General features: G+C 40.6%; 4 protein-coding genes across 6 annotated transcripts; 1 reads left to right on the top strand and 3 right to left on the bottom strand.

The window, feature by feature from the left end:
- Positions 1-752: 752 nt before the first annotated feature.
- On the bottom strand, positions 753-1775 carry gpx2 (glutathione peroxidase 2). The gene is made up of 2 exons (XM_088356538.1): positions 1504-1775; positions 753-1255 (listed from the first exon to the last, which is right to left on the bottom strand). Exons 1-2 carry the CDS (start codon positions 1723-1725, stop codon positions 902-904), a joined length of 576 nt encoding a protein of 191 aa, XP_088212664.1. The 5' UTR covers positions 1726-1775; the 3' UTR covers positions 753-901.
- A 148-nt stretch (positions 1776-1923) lies between these two features.
- Positions 1924-4670, bottom strand: LOC148385224 (ras-related protein Rab-15-like). Its single transcript, XM_088356537.1, has 7 exons — positions 4431-4670; positions 3510-3570; positions 3354-3414; positions 3155-3232; positions 2987-3076; positions 2848-2913; positions 1924-2774 (listed from the first exon to the last, which is right to left on the bottom strand). The coding sequence occupies exons 1-7, from the start codon at positions 4552-4554 to the stop codon at positions 2616-2618; spliced, it is 639 nt and encodes a 212-aa protein (XP_088212663.1). The 5' UTR covers positions 4555-4670; the 3' UTR covers positions 1924-2615.
- A 653-nt stretch (positions 4671-5323) lies between these two features.
- Positions 5324-9327, bottom strand: LOC148385223 (protein max-like). 2 transcript variants are annotated; one of them, XM_088401433.1, is made up of 4 exons: positions 9122-9327; positions 7483-7590; positions 6610-6733; positions 5324-6494 (listed from the first exon to the last, which is right to left on the bottom strand). In XM_088401433.1, exons 1-4 carry the CDS (start codon positions 9155-9157, stop codon positions 6310-6312), a joined length of 453 nt encoding a protein of 150 aa, XP_088257559.1. In that variant the 5' UTR covers positions 9158-9327; the 3' UTR covers positions 5324-6309. The 2 variants fall into 2 exon arrangements, with proteins under 2 accessions (XP_088257559.1, XP_088257557.1); XM_088401431.1 differs by having other exon boundaries at positions 6610-6748; positions 9122-9325.
- A 1078-nt stretch (positions 9328-10405) lies between these two features.
- Positions 10406-12928, top strand: LOC148385222 (hepatic sodium/bile acid cotransporter-like). 2 transcript variants are annotated; one of them, XM_088400270.1, is made up of 6 exons: positions 10406-10474; positions 11157-11571; positions 11649-11853; positions 12112-12290; positions 12360-12559; positions 12647-12928. In XM_088400270.1, the coding sequence occupies exons 2-6, from the start codon at positions 11204-11206 to the stop codon at positions 12703-12705; spliced, it is 1011 nt and encodes a 336-aa protein (XP_088256396.1). In that variant the 5' UTR covers positions 10406-10474; positions 11157-11203; the 3' UTR covers positions 12706-12928. The 2 variants fall into 2 exon arrangements, with proteins under 2 accessions (XP_088256396.1, XP_088256397.1); XM_088400271.1 differs by having other exon boundaries at positions 10413-10474; positions 11161-11571.
- The last annotated feature ends 23 nt before the right edge of the window (positions 12929-12951 follow it).

Genomic DNA, 12951 nt, shown 5'->3' with positions numbered 1-12951 from the left:
TGCCTATCGTCTGCCACCCGCCCAGGTCTCGCGAGAAGAGGCGCAAAGCGAAACGTTCCCGTGGCAACAGGGGCTCACCTGTGGTGTCCGCGTGTCCGTGCGCCTGTGCTTGTGCGAAAGTAAGAGCGCTTACTCAACCAAAAGTTATGATGTCTCCTGTTATCTTTGTCATTATTGCATCCTAACCTTTACTGAACCAAGACAGCTGGGTTATAATAGTTTTGGATTTTTCATTACAGTTATATGATTTGCAAGGAATCCACTAGCCCGAGGAAAAAAGAAAAATCACAGAGATAACTTTCTGGGGCAAGAGGTTAACTCGGGTCAATGTGTGCCTGCACCTTAGTGATGAATCACAGATCACATTTTCACAGGTCATTTTACTCAAGGGCTGAGTATCTATCATAATTTCAGTATATTTTCTATATATGTCTGTTTATGATGATTGTCAGTATAGGCTACCTATTTTTGTGACCAGTGAATATTCCATGTCAGCGTGTACGGCAAAATAAAACGATTTACACCGCTGTGAAACATGCTTTATAGACGTTTTTTTCTTCTGTAGGCAATCATTTTGTAAGGCATATGTGCGGCGAATATTAATTTGGAGAAGCCCATTTTCTAATACGAGTATAGAGCACCATCTGCTGGCATAGGGAGGAACAGTTATGCAAGATTATAAAAAAAATTACGACGGCAATTCAACGTTAGGAACGGGCTGCCAAAAATTTTATTATTTTTTTAGTATTATAATATATGTTTGGAGGGAGGCAAAAATATATAAACATTCTATAACAACTCAATTTAAGCACTTACAAAGCTTCAGATGATATATCAGTTGAGTTTCATAATATCATCGTCATTAAATAAGACTTAAACGTGGTGTTGAAAGTCTGCATTTTTAAGTTTTGGTTAATTTTAACAATCGTTGAATGTCAGGCTCAATGGCAATAGTGGGGAACTTCCTGCTGTATCTTTTAAACGGCTCTCCCTCGGGTGCTATGAGGAATTTCTCAAAGTTCCAAGATATGTCGGTCCTGCTGATGGGACTCCAAACCAGAAATTTGGGGTCGTGCATGAGGGAGTTTGGGTCATCGTCGGGATAGGGGAGTTTTTCTTTCAGATAAGCAAAGACAGGATGTGCCTTTTCTCCATTGACGTCGCATTTCTCAAAGATGGTGAAGTTGGGCTGAAATCCGCCGCCTGGGCGGACATGTTGGAGGGAATTTAGGATTTCACCATTGCTACAGTTTTCCTGGAACCACACAAGATTTTATTCTAGTTACTGATGGCTTTGTCACAACACATACTGTTTTCCAAAACCTCATTTTTTAAAAAATATCAATAAATAAAAAAATAGTGTCAAGTATTTCGCCATCTAGGGACAGATAATGGAATTGCACCAAAAAGTGAGTTATACCAACTGTACAAAAATAAAACGGGAAGTTCACTGTTATTTCTTTCAATTTAGATACATTGTGGTCGATAGGCTGCTCAACTAACCTGATACCCAAACTGGTTACAGGGGAAGGCCAGGACCACCAGTCGATGGGGGTACTTTCCTTGGAGCTCCTTGAGCTGGTTGAAGTCCTGGCCGGTGGTGCCTCAGAGCGACGCCACGTTCTCTATCAGCACCACCCGCCCACGATACACGTTGAAGTCCACCGTGTCACCATCCAACGTTGTGGCCTTCAGGTCATAGAAGGTCTTGGCGATGAACGCCATTCTCAGCAGTACATGAGAACCTTTGCACTGGAGGGAAGTCAGAGCTTCGGATAAGACGGGTCGGTGGTCACATGACTCACTGCCGAAGGTAGGCTCAGATGACACTGTGGGAAAACTGATCTACGCCGGACATCCAATACGATCTTATCAAACTCATATTTTTCCTAGACCATATTAAGCTATTCGAATGATGCTACGTGTCTTACTTCTTCAACATTTATTTCATTTTTGGTTGTCTTTCATGGCACTTTAAAAAAAAAACATTCAAGTAAAATGGCATCTGAAGCTTAATAGAATTTCAAGAATCTTAAGTGCACGTTAAATAGGAAGTACTGTACAGTGAACCTCTGCATTGGATTTTTTTGTAGAACCCAACCTCTATTATTTGTTGTAAAACTCACCTAATTGCTGTTTTCCCAAATTTGTGTTAAGTATAAAATTGCCACCATTGGCACATTCTTGAGGTATGTTGGTGACAATGTTGAAGTGAAGGGGAAGCACTTCATTTAATCAAGCCAGGAAAAATAATTATTTGTTCCATCAACGTCTGTAAACAATGGCAAACATTTTTGGGTTGGGCATCAATTACTCACAGACTTTAAGATTTATGGCACGTCTCGGTTCGAGCAGGAGTTCACTGTACTGCATTCAGAAACAGAATAAACATACAAAGGGGATCACATGGAAATGAATGAAGCGTCAAGTTTCAAGGTTTAAATAATTAATAGCCTTCCTCTCACTTTACACCCCAACAATGCATTATAAATTAACAAAGTATAAATAAGATTAGAAAGCAACAGGATGAAAAGTAGGGAAAGTAGATGTGGTATATTACTGCCTTCTGTTGGCAAGTTGGTGAATTAAATTAAGAGCGTAAACAAAATGCTAATTTAAAACATTCTGGCACAGGCACAAACTCTCCGAATGCTATTATCTTGACCGTTTTCGTCCAACCCGGCCTTGTTTAAATAATCATCCAGAGATCCCAGCAGGTTGTCCACGTCTCTCTTGTGAGCCTGCAGCACCAGTTCTGTCACTCGATTGAATGACTGAAAGATACCAAACGCAGAGATGTTATCGACACATCACGTGCGCACTTTATTTTCCGTATTGGTGATGGACCTTTTCGATGTTGTGACTCGTGGACGCGCTGGTTTCGAAGAAATCCATTCCGTACCTTTCCGCCAGCTGCAACATTGAGTTTGATATTTGAGGGATTATAGAAGGCAAATTTAGTCATGAAGAAAAAGTTGAGTCAAACCTTGCTTCCTTCCTCCCTCGTCACTCGCCTCCTGGTCTCTTCGTCTGATTTGTTTCCGACCAAAATCCTCTGCACTTTTTCCGGTGCGTACTGTGAGACAACAACAGAGAGGAGGAAGCGAAGGATTGTTTTTGTTCGATTTACAATGTATGATTTTTTTTGGCTTACCTCGTCAACGTCGGTGGTCCACTTGACGATGTGCTGAAAGGAGGACTCGCTGGTGATGTCATAAACAAAGATGATACCCTTAGGCGGAAAGAACAAATAGAAAAAATAAAAGAGCGCACCGTTTGATAAACAACTCACCCTCCCACGCGCTGAGGAAAACAAAACTTAAAAATAATTCACGTTGGTTTGGCAAAGTCACCTGTGCACGCCTGTAGTACTGTTTGGTAATAGTCTGATAGCGTTCCTGACCGGCGGTGTCCCTGAAAGAAGAAGAAGAAGAAAAAAAAAAAAAAAAGGATCACACAGATGGACAAACTAAACAAATGAGTCAAATTTGAATGGAAATAAAACTCACCATATTTGTACCCGCACCTTGATTCCATCTATTTCTAGAGTTTTCATTTTAAAGTCCACACCTAAAAATGAAAATTGAATATCAATTGGTCAAAGTAAAAGGAAACTTATGAACACAAGAGTGAGTTTTGTTGGATACTTTATTTATATATGCTGCTGCTCCTTGTGTGTACAGTATGAAGTAGCCATTGTTTGAACTAAAGCATTATAATCACAGTAAAAAACTATGCTAATTTCCGTCATCCTGCCTAAAGGTACTTTGCGTCATACTTTAGAGCTGGTTGACATTTATTGGGCAAAATTTTACGATTTATTTGAACAATTTTCTGTTTCAATATATAATGTTTACATAATTCTCTATTGCTTTTCAGGTGGGAGTGACTAAAAGATTAGCAAGATTATTTGGAGAATTGCGCAAGGAAGAGAGAGCGAATTAATATTTGTTTATTACATTTCCAGTAAGCACTCTATGGTTTTAACACTTTAAATTGTTAAAGGACTTACAATAAATACAGACTTAAGTTCTTAAATTTTCGTGGCGCTTGGATTTATTTAGGGGTGCTTTAGTGCCCTCCAAAATGGGATAGACACGCCTCTGCTTGGTGGTAAAAAATATACAGAAAAATATTTTGATATAGTCATTTACGTATTATGGCAGATGTTCACCTACTTCAGGTAGGATTTCCAAATATATTTTTCCCACGCGCACGCGCCTGTCAGACCAAACCTGCCGGGCCAACAAGTAGAGCTACTTTTTCCCACTTCACAAAGTAAAAGTAAACACGCGAAAAAATTAATGGCAGCTGACATTCCGATTGTATTCACAAATGAGTCACTTTAATAAGTTTTGGGTCTGTCGGTGGTTCGAATACGTCAATTGTCTGTTTAAAAAAGACGGATGACTTTAATTTTAATTTCTTACCGATGGTGGAGATATGTCCTGTATCGAACTCTTTGTCCGTGAAGCGACGCAGCATACACGTCTTGCCGACACCTGAATCCCCGAGGAGGAGAATCCGGAACAAAATATCGTACTGCTTAGCCATGATCGACTGATTTAAAAAAATAACTTTTATTTGTCAGGGAATGACTCCTCCATGTTTTGCATTCACCTGACGTATTCGCCAATTACGCTGCTGACACGCGTCAGATTCATGTCAGCTCGGAAATTCTGGTTTTTCAGCAAGTCTGGGTGACAGCGTTGTAGAGGAAATATCTGAGTGACACTTTTTGGTTGGTGATAAAATCCTTCACGTACACGCTTATTCATAGTTGAATTTAATTATTATTTCACTCCGTCTGAATACTAGGACACTTAATATCAGTCATAAACTGACAGGACCATCCACCTTATAGAAATTACCATGGTCCTTGAACATGGCAAAGCAAACAAGCTTCATCCTTCAGAGGAACCGCTTTTGACAAGTTTGAATTATACTTAAGTCAGAGAAACAACTTATATTTTTGAATCCTCAAGTCAGGGAAACAACTTATATTTTTGCACCTTAAAAACAAGCACACCGTGCTATTTCAAATACATGACATGCAAATGTCCCACATTTTATTTTGTCTTTAAAGTTACCACCTGACAAATAAACTTATTCCTCAATTGTTTTGAGCGATTAAGGTCAAAAAGTAACTTTTACATTTGAAACACTACTTAAACCAAAAAGAAGTATATCATTGTGCAGTGATTCTTTTTTTTTTTAGTCAAGGCACTTAATATATTTTCCAAATTTGTTTCAAAAACATGTCTTCAAAGTATTAAGCACATAAATAGTAAGCCACGTGAACAGAAACACATAAAGTCAGAAATACATCCGATAAGGATAAAAGTTTTATTCAAGGTATGTCTTAACTTGCAAGACACCCTTTGGCAGTATGTACAACATACCTGTAATTTCCATGGAATGGAACAAACAAATATTGATTACATACACACTCATTTACCTCTGAGAAAATGGGGTGGGGGGGAAAATAGAGAAACATTCCCAGCACAAGCAAAAATATTCTCAAGGGAATTTTTTTTCTTTTGCGGTTGACACCATTTTGGATTTGGGTTATCTACTACACACAACCAAGAGTTCATTCCTAAAAAATGAAGTTGAACTGTATTGTGTAACATTCAGTATCGATCAGGTGCTTATGTTTTGTCTGACAGTGATTAGAAAAAAATGGCGGAAAGAAATTAGCTGAACCCATTGTGGGGGGCAACTAAAACACAATGTTTGCCCTTTCCAAGTCCAAAAACATAAGTGACATCAATTATAGAGGTTTACTATAAATAAGGGGGATTTCATTTTAAGTCCACAAAACACTTTTTCAAAACACAACATTTCAGGCATCTACACCGAATAAGCTGATTTTGCATAACATCACATTTTTCTGAAGAAAAAAAAAAGATTTAAAAAGGGAATGTTGCCAATCAACATATTTTGTCAACTCCTCTGAACAATTGCAACTTTTGTGACCTGACATCTCATACTTTGTAATCTCCACATTCCTTTAAATTAAGGTCGGTGTGAGGTTTGAAAAATGTAAAGTCCTTCAAAATTACAGAGCTGCCTCACTTTGGGTGGGGGGTCATTGGGGGGGGTTTACGCTGGGCTGCGAGGAAAGGAGAAGTGACAGGATGCTTAGGGAGGTCGAAGCATTTTATACACAATATATAGCACCTCTCTCCTCCTGACTGACTCAAGCAAGAAGAAGGCAGGGCTGAATGCACACAGCTAAGAGGAGTTTCAGAAAAAAAAACAAAAAAACAACAAGGTCAAACAAAAACAAAAAGTCAGTCGTAGAGTCTAGCTGGGCTCCACGCGCAGCCTCTTCCTGGTCGGAGGCTCCTCGGGCTCCGATTCTGAGCTGGAGTCGGAGCCGCCGTCAAAGGCCGACACGGCGCTCCCTTTGCGGTTGGTGTACAGGCTGCTGTCGGAGGAATAGTTGCTCTGCAGCTGATTGTTGCCCTTGGCTTTCTCCAGAGCACGCACTGCAATCACAAAGCTCGCTAAATGACCGCACGAGACATTACGAGCCCCGCAGTAGAACCTCCGAGCCGCCTTGAAAATACTTTCCGGAGGTTCCGCTGTCGCGTACGTACATACCCTGCTGTTCCAGCAGCGCATTCTGCTTCTTTAAGTCGTCAATGTCTTGCTGGTGGGTGTGATTTTTTCGTCTCATGTATTGAATGTACTCAGTGGCTTTGTCGAGAATCTGGGCTCGCGAAGCCTGTTTAACAGAGCTCTGTCAGCAGACAATTTCAGAGAGACATGAAGTAACGATGTAGTGGAAACAGTCTCAAGACACAATTTCATTCAGGGGGTCCTCGGTTTACGACGGCCGATCGCTCCTATGCTAGAGACGCACGGGTACTCGAATTTGGATGTCGGAGCATTTTTGCTAACAGGACAGATTTCAAGTAAATTCACGGAAAACACTTTTTAAGCACTAAACGCCGTGGGTGCCGTTTATACCGTGGAAAACCGAGGAGCCCCTTGTATAACACAGACAAGAATTCAAATCAAAACATTTTCATTGTCAACAGTTGTAAAAGGGTTACCAAATGTGGCTGGGTTTGTGAATTTAACAATCAAACCTAAAAAGCCTCATATTTTTGTGCTAATAATGACTGCTAGAGGGAAAAAAATCATTACAGATACAATCTATATCAATTATGTGGTCATTAAGGATATTCTGCCCGGCGATAATGACACTCAGGGTCTTTAAGATGATCCGTGATGCTGTGAATCATAAACTTCGGGCATAGTTCTGACATAGATTTAGAAAGAAGTTAAGGTAGAACTCAAAAGTTAAGGTCTGTTGACGGCACAGTGTGTTACTTGCACTTATCTGTGCAGATATTAAGAATCCTATTTGCATGTCATAACAGACTCATCTATTGACTTTGGTGTGGGTCTGCGCTTCAAGCTTTTCCCGTTGTGGGAGGTTTGTGTCGGGATGCTTTTGTTCCTCCTCACCTTCTCTCCTTGCAATGCAGGCACCGAGTCTCGTAAACCGTGAAAGCTGTCTTTGATGTGGTCCCTGCGTTTACGCTCCAGCGCGTTGTGATGTGCTCGCTTGTCTGCCTGCAACAAAAACAATTTTTTTTAATGGACTGCTCCACTGACGTCGTTTCCTACGTCTTTGTGTGAACCAAATTTGCGTGACATCACCTGGCAACAAAAAAAAACCTGCTGTGCAAGTTGAATAAAAATTTGCTATGTTGGTAGTGCTTTCAGGGAACGCTGACAGTGCAACTTTGCAGATTACTTACTTTTACTGCTGATTACCAAATAATAGAGCTACAAACTTTTCCCCCCCCCCCATGCTTTTTCTTCCAGTAGATTTGGTGGTATTTGGTGGGACTGAAATCAAGCGGTTGGGGACCCCTTTAGAAGACTGTCGTGATGATCAAGGAGGAATCCACCAAGAATTTGTTCGACTTCAGGGGGATTTTCAAATGGACTTCAAAAAGCAAAGTCTGGATTTGAAAAATCTCTTTCATGACACCAGTTCTGGAGCATTTCTGATACGACTCATCTATGTTTTTTGTGACATTTTTGTCTGCTGCTGTGATATTTTAAACTCACTAATGATTGGGGAAATGCTGGTGCAAAAGATGTGTACATCATTTCAAGGGTTGAAGGCTTTGCAGGCCTGCAAGCAGTGTGTGGCTTTATGAGCAGCAGCTTAAACAAGTGAGGGGGAGGGGGAATCCATGAAATCCACTGATATGAACCAGATCGTGGCTGTTGAATCATTTCACAAGAATACAATAACTATGACTCGATTAAAACATCATAACAAGGGATTAGAATTGGAGATATTTCGACAGGCTTGCACGACATTGTACTGTTGCATTAACATGTTGAAGAGGGTGCACGCAAATGCACAAAAACAATGAAACGATCACGACAATGTAATCGAATTAAAGTCACGTTACCGGACACTTAACTAACCGACAATATATTAGATGTAATTAGCAAAAAGAGTTAGCAATATACGACAGTAATTCGACGGAAGACGCAGTGTTTTTAAGCCCCCGCAGCACTAGGTTAGCAATGTGGGTCACTGCATCAGAATATTATTCCTCCGATTGTGTATTAAACAAAGCTAAGATCTCTATTTTATTTTCAATTTTCAAAAACCTGTTCAATCGGTATGAAGTAATAACTCAAATGACGTCATGTACGAGAACCAAGGAAAGTTAACCTTCTCAAATGGCCCGACCTTGCTATTGGGGAGATTAGTTGTGCATTAGCCCAGTGCCCAAAATGTGCGTTATTTTGTAATAATTGAAGCTTTATTCTTTTAATGTAATTAATAAGGCTAAATGCAGCTTTCCAACACTTGCTTGGTACTGTAATACGAACGAAGGGAAGGAGCAAACACAATTTAAAGCGTCTAGTCGACGCCACCACAAAGACTATTGCTCGGTATACGAATAACACACCAAACAAGTTATCATTCCAAATACGTCCCTTTAAATATTTATCAAAATTCGGTATTTTAGCCTACTAGCTAACCTGGCTAACTCGGATAGCTCCGAGTAAGATACCGCGACAAAGTTGCTGTCTAGCTAGCTGCCTTTTAAGTGGGGTAAACTGAGGCACATACATCGCTGTCGACTTCGATGTCATCGTTTTCGCTCATTCTTCGGTAAAGGGGGTATGCGAAAAGAAAACAAGCAGCTGTCAAAACAAAAGCAGCAGCGAGCGGAGGCAAAATAAAAAAAAATCTTGCGTGAAGCTCTGCTTACAGCAGAGACATGACGATGAACGGTTACTTTACACGTGATTCGCCTACACATGGATCAGAAAACACACACGGCGCATGCGCGAGAAATAAACAATGCTTTCTGGGTAATGTAGTTTAGCCGTACACGCATCCCTGATATGACGCGTTTTTAAACTACATTGCCCACAAGTGCTGCAAAAGACAGCTTGCAAACCGTAAATAGTGTAACCTCGCACATTTAATTATGATTGATGCATCCTAAAATTGCCCACTATCAACATTTAATCATCAGGATGCACAACTTTGATTAAATAGTCTTGAATAAAGGAAGTAGTCATAGCTGTTTCCCGCTGATAAACAATCCTGTGGTGTGACAAGACCACTGGGACAAATTGTGGCTTGTTTGACACAACAACACGGCTCCTCTCTATGATTATGAGACCAGATGGTGGCCTAGCACACTTTGAGTCGCCCTCCCCCTCTCACAATCTATGGCTACAATGGACCTGTATGCTTGCATGCATGTTGAGTATTACAAAAGGGTGCATTTGATGCCATCCATCCATCCATGCACCCATCCATGCACCCATCCATGCACCCATCCATGCACCCATCCATGCACCCATCCATGCACCCATCCATCCATCCATCCATCCATCCATCCATCCATCCATCCATCCATCCATCCATCCATCCATCCATCCATCCATCCATCCATCCATCCATCCATCCATCCATCCATCCATCCATCCATCCACTAGTAGAGATTAGAGAACCACATTGGAGCTCTTGAGTCCCACACGTGAGTCGTAACTAATGTGTTTGTTTTCGAAAGCGTCCCGCTCAAAAGACAAAGAGGATGTCTTCTGCCAAGTGCCAGTTTCATAACATGAAATGGGCCTCTCTTTGCACATGCACCTCTTGAGGCCCAATATGATGTTCTAATTAAGGCAGGAAGGAGCCTCATGCAGAGTATCAGAAGAAGCCAGGTCGCTTCTAAACAGAATTTCACGAAATTCTTGGTAGAAGGGACAAAAAGAAACCAGCTGCGTGTGGTGTAGCATTTCAAAATGAGGTTTGTGTTTCGCTACAGTCTGCAGCAGCGCCACCATGTTGCTATGGAGCTACATGACACAGGAGGGAGGGTTTCAGTCCAGCCACAAAAGAAGAGGAGCAAAGAGGGGAATGCGTGCAGAGATGCAAACAAAGTTTGAAGATTGGATTTGCTGCAAGGTAAGAAATCTGTCCAAGACTTATCCGAGCATTGAGTGCAATTTAGATTCTATGATATTCTACTCTTACAGAGGGAGTTTATTTTTATTATATTCTTTTTAAAGTTCACAAAAGTAGAAGATGATTCTAATTCTTTGTGGAACATCATTCAATGAGCATGTACAAATAATTTACAGCAGTGCAAGTATCTTGTCATGCACGTGTCGTTTTGGATTAAAAAAATTAACTTAATGTACTAAAACTAACTTGAGGCTATATGATTACATTTATTGCACATTTTGTTTCTCAAGAAATCAAAATTTGATTAATTGGCGGCTATTGCATTTTATAAAAGTCAGATAAGTCTTTTTAATGAGTATTATATAGTGCCGTATTTGGCACACACAATTTGCACCATTAAATAAAAATATGGGCAAATATATAAATTGAATTTCCCATCCATATATGTGCCCTGTGATTGGCACAATCCTAATGAGTACAAACTCAATAAAAAAAAGGATGATCGGGATTAAAATTAGTAAAATAAAAATAGAAGGGGCCCTCAAACTGAACCTTGGGGAACACCAGAGGTGAATGATGGTTTTACAGACTGAAAGATTGATTGATTGGTTGGTTAAAAAGTGTGTGTTTGCCTCTTCAAAGTGCAAAAATCAACAAAATAACATTTATTTTATATTGTAAGTCAGGTGAAGCCCACAGAGTATACGAAGCATTCAGACGAGCTCTACAATGAATGTGACGGACATCTACCATGAAGGCAACATGTCTGTCAAGGGCAACATGAGCATCCTGAACATATCTCCCCCTCTCAACAATGCCCTCAACACCTTCTCCATCATCATCCTCTTCATCACCATGATATCCCTCGGCTGCACCATGGAGATTTCCAAAATCAAGAGTCATCTCCTCAAGCCTAAGGGAGTGGCCATTGCCATGGTGACCCAATTCGGCATCATGCCCTTGACTGCGTTCACACTGGCCAAATTACTGAAGATGAATTCTGTGAAAGCGGTGACCGTGCTCATATGTGGCTGCTGCCCTGGAGGAAACCTATCCAACATCTTCACTTTAGCCCTAAAGGGGGATATGAATCTCAGGTGGGCGTGGCCAACATCATCTAGCCACGCCTTCTATAATATATCCTTTTGAAAGTCTTTTTTTTTTTCTCCTGTAGTATTGTGATGACCACATGCTCCTGCATTGCAGCTCTGGGTCTGATGCCCTTGCTGCTTTTGATTTACTGCCAAGGCTTCAGCGGCTTGGAGAACGCAGTGCCCTACTTGGGCATCCTGAGCGCTCTCACTTTCACCCTGCTACCTTGCGGTATGGGCATCATGCTCAATCACTACAAACCCAAATATACACCAGTTGTCCTGAAAGTAAGATATTTTTTTTCTCATTTTGTTGTCCAACACAATTTCCTTTTTGTTGACTGAATGCCTTTTAGCAATGTGCTGTTATCAATGAGTTTTATCTATTCCAATGGAAAATGTTTCCAAAGAACAAAATGTTCTCGGATAATTAAAGCCATGTTTGCAAACGGAAATATTTTCTTTCTATTTCGCTTTTAGTGGGCTAGTCAACTTTTTCCCATCCAGTGACCTCTTACATAATCATAAGTATCTTTTTGTCAACAGTCTGGCCTGGGCATTTTGATTATCTCCAGCATCATTGTGTTTACTTTATCTGGTGTGGCGGTCAAAGACATGCTGTGGATGATCCTGACTGCGGACATTATTTCCGTGGCGGCTCTGATGCCCCTCATAGGCTTCATTTTGGGATATGTCATATCTGTCATATGCAGATTAAGCTCAAAGTAAGTTTGACTGTTGCGTGAATTGGGTTCAGGTTCTCATCATACTAAGCTAGTTTTTGTGGAATCCAGATGCTGCAGGACCGTCTCCGTGGAAACAGGCTGTCAGAACATCCAGCTGTGTTTGGCTATTTTGAAGGTGGGCTTTCCTCCGGAGGTCATCGGGCCCATGTTCCTCTTCCCTTTGCTTTACTACATATTCCAGTGCGGAGAGGCTCTTCTCCTCACTGTGTGCTTCAGATGTTACCAGATGGTCAAGTCACCAAGTGAGGGTAAATGTCACAGCTGTGTGTGTTTTTGTTGGGGTTGAAGGGAAGATTGGGTCTTATAATATTGTTGACTTTTTTTTTTTGGGACAGAAACAAGAATAAATACGAATGTCAACGTGAAACAAGAGGAGGTGAAACCACCTGAGTGAGTTCACTTTGGATCATAACGAAGACCAATGAATATGGAAAATATTTACCTCACTTTATTTTTCCTCAGATTGTGATGTTGGAACGGTGTTCCAAACTCCCTAGTTCTACACTTTTGCAAAGGCAGAATTTTTATATTTTTATTAGCTTGCTCGGGCTTGTACTTATACATTTATTCAATTAAAAAAAAAAAAAAAATTACCGCTTCTTTTGTTTTGAACTAAGATGAGCACATTTGGCACAAATGA

Source organism: Syngnathus floridae, chromosome 16, assembly GCF_059516105.1.
Source record: "Syngnathus floridae isolate MCC-2025c chromosome 16, RoL_Sflo_1.0, whole genome shotgun sequence".
NCBI classification, from domain to species: domain Eukaryota; kingdom Metazoa; phylum Chordata; class Actinopteri; order Syngnathiformes; family Syngnathidae; genus Syngnathus; species Syngnathus floridae.
This window is presented reverse-complemented; position numbering and strand designations above follow the sequence as displayed.

What these genes read in the sequence shown, in the direction of transcription:
- LOC148385224 (XM_088356537.1), bottom strand. Translation starts at nt 4,554, where the DNA reads ATGGCTAAGCAGTACGATATTTTGTTCCGGATTCTCCTCCTCGGGGAT. An exon ending in GGACCACCGACGTTGACGAG is followed by an intron (nt 3,077 to 3,154) that starts GTAAGCCAAAAA and finishes GTTGTCTCACAG; the next exon opens with TACGCACCGGAAAAAGTGCA. An exon ending in CGAGTCACAACATCGAAAAG is followed by an intron (nt 2,775 to 2,847) that starts GTCCATCACCAA and finishes GGTATCTTTCAG; the next exon opens with TCATTCAATCGAGTGACAGA.
- LOC148385222 (XM_088400270.1), top strand. Translation starts at nt 11,204, where the DNA reads ATGAATGTGACGGACATCTACCATGAAGGCAACATGTCTGTCAAGGGC. An exon ending in AAGGGGGATATGAATCTCAG is followed by an intron (nt 11,572 to 11,648) that starts GTGGGCGTGGCC and finishes TTTCTCCTGTAG; the next exon opens with TATTGTGATGACCACATGCT. An exon ending in ATACACCAGTTGTCCTGAAA is followed by an intron (nt 11,854 to 12,111) that starts GTAAGATATTTT and finishes TTTTGTCAACAG; the next exon opens with TCTGGCCTGGGCATTTTGAT.
- LOC148385223 (XM_088401431.1), bottom strand. Translation starts at nt 9,157, where the DNA reads ATGAGCGAAAACGATGACATCGAAGTCGACAGCGAT. An exon ending in ACATCGAAGTCGACAGCGAT is followed by an intron (nt 7,591 to 9,121) that starts GTATGTGCCTCA and finishes TTTTTGTTGCAG; the next exon opens with GCAGACAAGCGAGCACATCA. An exon ending in TGCGCTGCTGGAACAGCAGG is followed by an intron (nt 6,495 to 6,609) that starts GTATGTACGTAC and finishes TTGTGATTGCAG; the next exon opens with TGCGTGCTCTGGAGAAAGCC.